This window comes from Podarcis tiliguerta, assembly GCF_965153285.1.
Source record: "Podarcis tiliguerta genome assembly, chromosome: 12".
Lineage (NCBI taxonomy): Eukaryota > Metazoa > Chordata > Lepidosauria > Squamata > Lacertidae > Podarcis > Podarcis tiliguerta.
The window spans coordinates 1,146,089-1,157,731 of record NC_139545.1 but is presented as its reverse complement, the minus strand read 5'-3'; the positions used below and the strand labels follow the sequence as shown (position 1 = coordinate 1,157,731).

The following is an 11,643-nucleotide window of genomic DNA, read 5'->3' as shown; positions in this document are numbered from 1 at the left end:
CTCTGCCTGCCCCTCCGGGACTGGGCTTCAGTGGTGGCAGCCTCCCCTCCTCCTCCTCCTCCTCCTCCTCCCTTGCTCTCCAGCAACCTCTATGAGCTGCAGCAGAGGCCATGGAGAGGCCATGGGGTGCCCCCTTGCAGCTGCCACTGCCACGGCCGTTGCTCAGAACAGGCCCCAGCTAATCTGCCTCCAGAGCTTGGCAGTGGCGGCGCTGGAGGGAGAAATAGGGACATTCTGGGGTCAAATCAGAAGCTGAAGTGGCTTTTGTAATTCTGGGACTGTTCCTGGAAAATAGGGACTCTTGGATTCCCTACATCTTACTGCATCATATAAATGGATGCCACTTAAAGGCTGGCAAATGAGTCCCCCTTCCTGCTTTGTGCTTCAGGTCACAAGTTATTCCTCAGCAGCATAAATATTTCCACAACTCACAATGAGTGACCATTGTTATAAACAACAAACTAGGTCTCAGCATGATGCATGTCTAAGTGAAAAATCCCTTTGCTTAAAAAAGGGAAATTGACTCTTCTGTAAGTCAATGGAGGAGCTCACATGTTAAAAAGCAACCGATGGAATGGATATAACTTAAATCCTAGATATAACAACTTAAATAGCAGTGGGGATTTAATGAATTTACCCTGTGAAAAAGATGTGGCGTGCAGAGGGACCCTTTCAGTGCAGTGACCCCTCCTAAATTTATGCCACTACGGTAGCACAGCAGAAAAATATAGTAAGTGGATAGTAATAATTTGTGTATTTTTAAGTAGATTTATCGTGCTCGTTTGCGAGTGAGTGAGAACAGCAATTTCTCCGTCGGGAGAAGTGCGCTCCGCAGAAATCGGGTCTGGCTGCCGAAGGCAGAGACCCTTCAGAAATCACAGGCGGGTGAAGCCTGTGAGCCTGGGATTCGGCGGGCACCATTTGCGCCCCCCCAAACATAAGGGACCCTCTTTTTTCAGGGGCGATCCCTATCGGAGTGGGTGGGTGTGGCGCGGTGCTGTGAATCGATCACTACTTCTGTGGAGTGAAGCCGCTAAACTTTCCCCGGAGAGCGCTGACTTTTTCCTGAAAAATTTGGAACATTTGAGAACAGCAATTTTCCAGCAACCAAAAATAAAAACAACAGTCCACTATAGATATCCACTGTTTTCAAACAACACTTTAACTGTTTTAAAAGCACAGTAATTAAGTTTCTAATTACCCTCTTAATCACAGATGTTAGGCAGCCATTCTAATAAGATACCATCCTAAAACATGATACTTATTTTCTTAATTGCTTTAATTGCATTTCCTTTTTAAAAGAAATGCATGTTCTCTTCATCACTTGAAAAGGACTAAGTAAAGAGTGGTGACCAAGTGAACGTTTAGCGTCATGAAATTCCCTGCAACCATGAAACACCAGCTCCTGATGTGGAGCCTTCCTTGCTGTCTTCTAATGACACTTGGCTGCAGTTAGTTTTCCAGGTTTTCAGGGCCCAGAAATGCGTCCTTCTGGATATGTTCACAGCGTTTTGAATCTGTTCTGCGTTTGAGCTGAAGAGCTTTCCCTGCCCTTTGGAAAAGAGACAGAGAGTTTGTTTTGGTGCTCTTTCTTTTTTCTTTCTCCATTAGTTTCTTAGTAGAATGGGCCCAGCAGAACCGTAGAAAGTTCCCCTCTGAACAAACCCATCCCAATATAGCACTGCTATCCAAGGCCCCTGTTGAGCAGAGTCAGGATGGACCTTGGTAGGTAATGGATGCAGCCAAGGCCGAATCTGACAGGTCGCCAATAGAGGCAGCATTTCACTAGCTTTTCAACCCCCAGGGCTGGTTACCTGAAACAACGTAACTGGACCAATTTGCTGGCTAGCAAGTTGCAACCATACCTGTGCCAAAGGGTGAGGGTGCCATCTCTTGAAAGACACCATTCTAGTCCTTAGGTAAGGTCCCCATGGTAGAGCTCCCAGGGGCAGAACCGTTGCAACTGATCAGGTGACTGGCAGTGCCTGCAAAGCCCCTTTCATCCATGCCTAGCTTTACCTGCTGCTGCACATTTGACATCAGACAGGGCAGGTGGGCATGGCTTGGCTGAGACAGCCTTGCAGCCGAAAGAGGAGGTTCCCCATCTCTGCTGTGCAAGGTTGCTCTCATGAGCCCTGCGATCCTGGCTGGATGGGGCTGGGCAGGCAGTTACTGTCAGGTGAAGGGTGGGGAGGGGGGGGAGGGCACAGAGCTGCCTGCCAGGGGGGAGCTGCCCAAGAGGAAGGACATGTTCAAGTTACGTGAGCAGAATTCCCTGATCTGGACCTTGTGCAGAGTATGAATCAACAAGCTTTCGGCACCAAGAAAGGAGTTACAAAGTTTTACTGCAAAGTGTCTTTAACTTGTTTTGATCATGTTGTAAATACAAATCAACACATTGCTCATAAACAACTAGCAATGTAGTTTAGTTTTCTTTACGTTCTTACTTGTTGATATCATCTCTCTCTAGACTCAGAGACAGATTCCGAGAAGCAAGTTGCTTCCTCATTGCGTCAGCAGCTTCTGAGAGAGACCCACATCCCAGGAATGAGGGGGGGACATGGGGGGAGAAACCCTACCCTCCAGTTGTAGCTTTAGTGGCAAAAGTACATTCTTGCACTTGCTGCATTCTCTGCAAAAAATACATTCTGCAAATGCAAACTTCCACTAAGTCTCATACGCAATGCACACAATTTTATGCACACCAGACTTAACATTTTTTACAGGATGTTTAGAGGACGGGGGAAGGAGGCAGACCTGTCCCAGCCACCAAGGAGAGAGATTCCCTGGCATTGGAAAAGGGCATGAACCAGCCACAAGGGATGTCTTTGGTCTAATCATGCTTTTAATTAGTTTCCTGAGATTTGAGATTTAATACAATGTTCTACTATCATTGTTGTTCTTGCATTTCCATGAAACCTGTTTTGTGGTGGAATTGTGGTACCGACATTTATAAATAGTATTTATGAGATAAAGGTAGGAATTGATATTAATTTGTATGAACAAAAACTGAGAAGCAAATGGATAACTCCTCAAAGGAAGCAGTAATTCCTATATTAGTTTGAAGTACAGTGTAAGTTTAGCTTCAACTCTGCTTTTGCATTTGGTCAATCTGCTGTCATTCTGGTTCCCTGGCCCCCTCATGGGCTCAAGATGAAGATGAAGAATTCCTGAAAATGTAGTTTTGCTGTTTGTTAAAGAAATCACAAAACAAAAAGCAGAGAAGAGGAGAATACACAGACTGCTATCTGATTGCAAATATAGCCTAGCAGCTCAGGGTTAATGCAAGCCCTGTTTGGGTGTTGAAATCCTCCACGTGAAGATGGAGATGCTCTGTCGCTTGTCCTGCTGCCTTCCATGTGCCTGAGGGTTGCATGACTGGCTCAAAGACTTGCTACCCCGGTAGGCTCCCCACATGATTCAGAACAGTTTTTCCCAACCGGTTTGGTATGCTGGTCCACCAATCCAAAATTACTTGTAAAGTGACCCATTGTTTCATTGTCACGTGAATTTTGGACTGTAGGCTTTCAATAGCCATTGGTTTTGTTCAGGTATCTTATAACCATGACTTGATGTAGCCAAGCAAAAATTTACTTAACACAGGGGTTAAGTAATTATGAGGAATTTGATGAAACATTTATAGTACTTATAAAGTTTCTCATATTTTTAATGGGAATGGAAGAACATTAACCATCTGATTGCAGGGCACTGCTTCATAGGCTATAAAGATATATTCTAATAACACAGTTACACAAGCAGATATAACAAACTTTGGCTATTTTTAATAGTTCGATTCACAATAAAGTCAATTTTGGCAAGTCTCAGAGGGATGGCAGAATTGAGCCTTTTGACATTTGGTTATAAGTGGTTATAAGTGTCCCCACAGCATTACGATAGGCCAAAAGGTTGCAAGAGGCATTCATCATACCAGTTAATGATTAAAAACCACAATTATTTTGGGTTTCCTTCAGACCCACTTGCAATTAGCAACCCACATCTTGTGAAACACTGATTGAGAACCCTGTATAATTAGGACCCTGCACTGTGCAGGCAGCTGACATGCATAGAGAAGGGTCCACACCACAAACAGGAGCCCACAAACACGCAGAGGGCAGAAGGGATGTGCATGGTGACATGATGGAGTTGGGGCACCCTTCCCCACTCTCCCCCCTATTGCATGTGGAGCTTGTGTCTTGTAGCAACGTAGGAAAAGGCTAATAAGATCATTGCATTGGTTTCATTGTTATTTTGGAACAACTATTTTCTTAGAATGATAATTTCACCATACAGTGCTCTCTGGGACAAAAAAATCACTCTTCAATGGATAGCTTGTGATGTTCTCTTCTTTTGTGGCCACTCAGGAGAAAAGATGCTGGCCTCCTATCTTACAAAGACCACCTGCCTGTCAGTCAAGTAATGGTTGGAGATATCGACCGGCCTGGCTCAGAAGCCAAGTTGACTGTGGGGCCCCTGAGATGTCACGGAGACCGTAAGTTTTCTATTACATGCATTATCTAAAAGGTTTCCTTGCTTAGTACAATTGCGCAAAGGTAAATTGCCCTACCAAGACAGTTTGGGCAAATCTCTCTCTGTTTAAACTTGCATCTCAGAACATCCATAAATATATTTTGAGAAGTAATTCCTCTATTTGCCTCTAACAAAGTCTGTTGTACAGGGAATGAGGGCAGTGCAGCAGAGAGGTAGCACCACCCACCTGCCTCCCTTAGAGGCAAGAGGGGGTTGCAAAGAAGAGTTTCAGGTCTTGTGGTGTCTAGAAGTTCAAAGACATTGCAAGCGCTTTGGGAAGAGAATTCTGTAATGGCCAGAGTTTCCTAGCTATTTCAAGATTTGGGCCAATGAGCCTCGGAGCCTTTATAAGGCCTCCTCCCCCCCCCACACACACACCTTGCCTGGCCTCGGGGTACATGCTTTTGCATGGTGCTCATTCAAAGCTATCTATGGAATCCTGCAAAAACGCATACAGAAAAATGACTCTATAACCAGGCTTGGTTTTGCATCCTAAGTGCAGACATTCATCTTCCTTGCAGGGTAAATGAGGCAACTTGGGCTACCCTGCTAAGTTTATGACGATATAAACTGCAATACAAACAGCAGCAAAGCAGCGCTCAACATCTGTGATACCACAGAACTCTGCCGTTAATGCCATTAGCATTACTATTTATATTGCAATAAACTAACTTTATAGAGGTATAAATAGCAGCATTATGGCTAAATGCATCACTGGGAGCGTGGCTTATGGATGTATAAAGTTTGACATTATTGCTGGTGAGGATCATCCATGTTAACAAAGGTGGATGCTGGGCTGCAAACCAAAACTGCGTTTTTGCTGTATGTTTGAGCTTGAAGGTTGAAGAAGGAGCTGCAGACATTTCAGCACCAGCTTTTTCAGTTCAGATTTTCCAGTTCAGATTTGGAGAATTCACCGTTAAAGATTCATTTCAATCCATGATCTCTTAATTCATGAAAAATGAAATCCCTACCCTGAGAAGCCATTAAGTCGGGGTGGATAACCTGATTTCAGCCCAAGGACTGAAATGGACAACCTTATGCCAATGGACCCACCATTTGCCAAGGTGGGTATCGCAATCTCTGTACAGCGCTATACCCCAATGTCTGCTGAGTGGTGCACAAGATTCCTGGGGTCATGGCCCTCAACCACAGTCTGTGACTCTTCGGGGAGGTATGACGGAGTCTGCAGCATCTTTGAAATGTGGTTTATTAACACCTATGTACAACCGGAGTGCAGAGTTTACAGCTTTCTCACCTCAGGAGCTGCCGCCCCCGCCCCACCCCCAGCACTGCATTCAGAGCCATCCTGCCTGCCCTCTCTTCCTCTGCAGCAGCCCATGGAATTCTGCCCCACTCCTTCCCAGCAAACTTTTACATTTCGGATAATTGTTCCTGTGACATCTTGCTCCCCCCCCCCGGTCACCATGGCAACCTGCCCACTCTCCTGTCTCTGTCCGCTCCTCAGAGCTGGGTGGGGAGGCAGGTGGAGCAAGGGCATTTATTTTTCTTTGCCAATGGTCCTTGATGCTGAGTACCTGGCTCCCCAGTGCTCCTTAACTTCGCTGCACTTAGCTAGTCTGGCCAGGCTGGTTTGCATAAGCTAACCCTTGAATTCCTTGCCTGGCACAGTTCCACAGCTTGTATTTTCCATTATATCCCAAATGTTATCTAACTACTACCATTTATTAGTTTCTAATATTCACCAACAGTCTCTGGTACCCTAGATCTAGGACAGTCCGTTGCAGTCTATTCACACAAAAGCCAGAGATTTCTGCATGCTGCTGCTGCTGCTGTTATTGTTTACACACCCTTCACCCTAAGGTCCCTAGATGTGGAACAGCATTAAAACACAATGCATGCTTCATCAACATTTGTCTTGCAAGCAAGAGGCATTATTGCAGTTGTTCAAGGATGCTTTGCATCCATACAGAAGAACCTGGGGTGGAGTGTGGAACAGGGCCAGTTAGAGATGTGGGTGGGAAGAGGGGTGTGACCTGGGGGGAATTCTGAGTGCCAGACTGAGAGGTCTGGAGGGCTGCATTTGGCTTCCAGGTCTGGAGTTCCTCATCTTTGCATCAAGTGCTTGGTGGTATCCCATAAACCAGGCTTCTTGTAATACAAAGATTCAGAACGGAGGTTACCTCTTAGCTGTGCAGAGGAAGGAGTACAATCCCTGGGCTGTTGTTTGGGTCCTCCAGCTGAGACCACGGAGCAATGCTGACCCCAAGAAGTGTGTGCTTGCTAAGCTGCAGAGCTTGTCCATGCTGTCTTTGAAGCGCCCAATGAGCATTTCAAGGCTTGGGTTTCTTATAATAACCTTTATAATTCGGGTAATAGTAATCATTACATGTCAGTCCCACTAACTTCTGGATATGGTAAAACAAGTCTAAAGTACCATAGTTTTGCTTGGGAATGCCATGACATTGAGTGTAACTGTATATTTCCCCCTCCAGTCAGTGTCCAGAGCCAAACCTGAAATGTGTGTCTTGGAAAATTATAGTTCCACCTTATCCATCTGTTCCTTTCCTATAAAAGCTGCAGCCTTGATATCTGTTATTACTCTTCTTCATAGTGTGTTTGATAGGCAAATATTATTTGTCAAAAGGGATTTTGCAGAGAAGAAATGCTATCTAGAATTGACAATTAACAATGCTTATTCTAAAATAGAATTCAGATGGTTTGGTTCTTCATCTTTGGATTTACAAATAATTATCTTCCACTTTGAAACAGATGACTTTGAAATCATCTGCAGTATGCTTTCAGTTAACAGAAACCCCTTATTGCTGAGGATTTTTTAAGACTGCATTCCTAAACCCATCTACCTGGGAGTAAGTCCCCTTGATTTAAGTGAGGTTTACTTCTGAGTAGACATTTACAGGTTTGTACTGTTCGTTTCTCAAAACAGGACAATGTTAATTTGTTTGATGTTTATTCATTTTATGTGGCAAAGATCCTCTGGCTTTTTGCCTGAGGTTTATTTCATTTTAGAAATGTTATCAAGCATTCTACAGCCACTTTCTCAACTAGCTTTCCAGGAATATTTTTCACTTATTGCAATAGGGCATTCAGTTTATTTTTTTGTTTAACAAAATTTGTATACCACTTGATTGTAGTAAAACTGCTCAAGCTTTTCAGGAACTGTTGTTGACCATTTATTGCTGCAGGCAATATGTGTTCAATATGCAGTGTAGTTAAAGATTTCAGACAATAGCAAGATACTGATCTAGAAAACATAAATATGATGTTGCAGAATCAAATTATTCTGACAACTGAGGAGTTCATAAGTGCCATGGAAGAACCCACTCTTCCAATACAAATTTCAGATATGTTAGGATATCACATACCATTGGAACCCTAAATATTTCTACTTGGTTAGCTAAAAAGTTATTCTGGAAAATAATAAGAAATAGTGTTTAACCTTATAACTGCTGCTCAGATTATAATAGCTAAAAATTGGGGAGCAGCATAACTCCTACTATAGCTGAATGGATTGAGAAAATTTGGCTCATATTAGCTATGATTAAGCTAATTTGTTAGAAAATAACACATATAATCCAGCCGAACAGGTTTGTGGAAAAACTGGTATTTTTTGTAATGTTTTGGGCCATTAAGTTCAATGAAAATGTTCAACCTTATGCTGCTTTCAACCTGATTTAATAGTATTTCTTTCATGTTCTTTATTTTTGGTTTACTTTGTTTATTAAGAAAATATCTTTTAAAATAAAAAATAAGAATTTTATTTGTGACTGGGTATGTGTACGTATTCAATAAATGTTCACCCTAAAAAAAAACACCACTCTGGGTGCCCTCCCTAATGAAATGTGCTGAGCATGACTATGCTGCCATGATTTACTATCCTCAACTTGCTGCATGTATCAATATTACCGATACAACTCCTTTTGATTTTCTTTTAGATTATTTCCTTTTCTTTCAAAGATCTTGCTTCTATTTTTGAAGGAATGATCCCCCAACCTGACTCCCCAACTCACATTCCTGAGGGCTTAGAACATGCCTCTCCCCTTGAGACTTTGCCTGTTTCCACTGCAAATCCATGTGCCCAGGCTGCAACATGAAAATGTGACCATTCTCTTGAATTTACTTTGTTAACAAAACCATGGAAACGACTGTGTTAGGGTGATCGTCTGTGGAGATGCTGGAAGCCATGAACATAACTATTGCAAATTTCATGTCAGACAGAACAACATCCCTGTTGCAGTTCCCACTGCAATTCTTTTGTAAAACTTTTCTTTTTTCTGTAGTCGCATACAATAAGACAGATGGGGAAGGTTTTGATCAGTGCTTTTTATTTATTTATTTAAAGAAAAACAAGTGCCGGAACTCACCATGAAGTTGTTACCTTTGTTACTGCTGGGCGACTCGGGGCAGCCCTGAACAGTTGCAGAGCTGCTAAAAACTATGGCAAGCTGTCTCCCTAGCTGGTTTGGGGGTCACCCTGGTTCTGGTGCAGGTCAGCTCAAGGTGCCCCCACCCCCTCATTCTCTCTGATTCAGGCGGATGACTAGGGCAGTTCGCGCATGTGTGCAATGGGAGAGGCCTGGCTGGAAAGCCTAAAGCCCACCACCGCTACATGGGAGAGGGATTGAAGAAAAGGAAACCTGAATTGGCCCTGCCCTGTAGACTGACCAGTCGTGGCTGGGAGCAGCTGGGAGCCAAGTGAAGTCATTGATCTTATAAAAAGTGTGGACTTGCAAACACTGGCCAGTTTCCGTTTTCACTTGAAATGTACATTTGGGGCATCTCAGAAGTATGTAAAGGCAAGACCAGTGCTTTTTTCTGGGGGGAACACATACCCCTAAACATTTTTGTGAATCTAAGTTTGGCCTCATTGCAGGGCAGTATTTCAACATGAGTAGGAAAATGAGAGTACCTCTAAACATTTTTCAAGAAAAGCAGTGGGCAAGACGCAGGTGGGAGAGTGCTGGCTTGCAATGGCGCTCAACTGAGAGGGAATGGAAGTGCGTTCCCGCATGCTCTGGCTGAAAAAGGCATTGGTTTTGATGATGGACAGGATGGTGTCTGAACATTATTTTAAGACTTGATTTCTCCTTCCTGAGTCCTGTTTGTGTTAGAAGAGTAAGAACTGAAGAAGCAGGTGGTTTTTCACATCTCAAATTTATGTTCTTCATTTCACCTAGTTTCTGTGAGTTTTAGTCATCCAGTGAATCTCTTTCCTCTCTCAGCCTTGGCTGTGTTGCTGTTTTTTAAACTTCCATTAAGTTTCACTGCTGAGATAGGAAAGAGCTGTTGCGCTTACTGTAATAGTGTGACCACTCAGGGGTTCACAAAGTCCAGCACTATTCTGGATTAAATATAGAACCATCAAAGGAGGGGAAATGGTCTTGAAATGTTGGGAATTCAGAAATTAATAAAAACCCTGTCCTTGCATTGATCTCATGTTCTCTAGAGAAATATACCATGAGCTGCTATTCATTGATTTTTATTGTATTTTATGCTTGACTCTTATGTCATTTCAGATTTTATTCCTTGTCTTTCTGAATTTTCCTTCTATATACTTTTCTATTTCATTGTTTGAGGCTATTAAAGGATTTTAGAGGAGTAATAAGTTAATACAGGGCTATGAATTGGCAACTGTAATTTCCTGTAACTGGTGTCACAAGTAAGCAAAATTCCCTCATTTTAAATCTGAAGCACAATGAATACCAGCAAGACTATTTATGTTTCTAAGTACAAGTGTACAACCACAAGATGCTGTGTGGTTGATACCCCACCCCAGCATTTACCTCTATTGCTTTACTAGAGTAAAAAACCCCATCCCATTCCACATTGATGTAAACAGGCTCTGTGATTATATAGACTGGTCTCCTTTTCTCTGAGTTTTGTATCACACAGCCACCACACTTTAAACAACTCAATACAAACCAGGGATTATGCTTTGCATACAGTAACCTCATCCAGCCCACATTTCACCAGTTTCTCCAAAACAATATAATAGGGGACTTTGTCAAAAGCCTTACTAAATCTAGATACACTACATCCACAGCATCCCCCCGATCCACCAAAAAAAGATATAAGATCCCTCTGACATGACTAGTTTTTGAGAAAGCCATGCTGGGTCTTAGTAATAAAAGTATCCTTTTCAAAATGTTCCCTTACTACTTCTCTTCCTATCTTGGGCTGCAGCTCCCTCCTTGCATCCTTTATGCTGTTATCACCAGGTTGGGCATCACTTTCCTTTTGATGAAGACAGAGGCAGAGTAGGTGTTGAGCAGTTCCGCCTTCTCTCTGTCACCCAACAGCATTTCTCCATCTTCTCCATTCAGTGAACCTGCTAGTTGCCTGTTCTTCCTCTTACTTCAAGCATAGCCAAAGAAACATTTTAAAATTATTTTGAACCTCTCTTGCAAGACTGAATTCATTCTGAGCTTGGTCCAGCTCATCTTCTCCTCACCACTGTTTTGCTACTCATGTATACTCCTCCTTTGTTATTTCCCCTTTCTTCCATTTCTTATACAGTGGAACCTCGGGTTACCATCCTCCTTATGAACACTTCGGGTAACGAGCTCCACTAACCCAGAAGTAGATGCTCCTGGCAGCAAACTTTGCCCCGGGATGCGAGCAGAAGTCACATGGTGGAAGCAGGAGGCCCCATTAGCGAAAGCGCGCCTCAGGTTAGGAACAGTTTCGGGTTAAGAATGGACCTCCAGAACAAATTAAGTTTGTAACCGGAGGTACCACTATACACACCTTTCTTATATCTCATCTCATCTATAAGCTCCTTATGCAGCCACACCAGATGCCTCCCACATTTTCTTTCTTGTTGGAATTGTCTGCCTTTGTGTCTTCAATATTTCACCTTTAAGAAACTCCCAGTCATCTTGGACACCCAACTACACTCAGCTTTCCCTTGCCTGTGTAATAAAACCCAAAAGGACATGTTCACTTCCTCCAATTTCATCAATCAGTTTTTCCCTGTTGGTGAGGACCAGGTACAAGACAGATGACTCCCTTGCTACTGCTTCCACCTTCTGGGAAATGAAATTGTCTTACCCTCCAAAGCAGGAGAAAACAAGCTTGTTCCCTCTTCCATGTGACAGACCTTAAGATATTTGAAGATGGCTCTCATATCTCCTC

At 43.1% G+C, this 11,643-nt stretch overlaps 1 protein-coding gene across 1 annotated transcript in view; it reads left to right on the top strand.

Annotated features, from left to right (window-relative positions):
• The window catches only part of CNTNAP2 (contactin associated protein 2), a 965,530-nt gene that overhangs the window by 832,278 nt on the left and 121,609 nt on the right, over positions 1 to 11,643 (top strand). Inside the window, exon 15 of the mRNA XM_083407007.1 lies at positions 4,362 to 4,489. Within this exon, the coding sequence (XP_083263133.1) occupies positions 4,362 to 4,489 (128 nt within the window). The remainder of the gene's footprint in view (positions 1 to 4,361; positions 4,490 to 11,643) is intronic.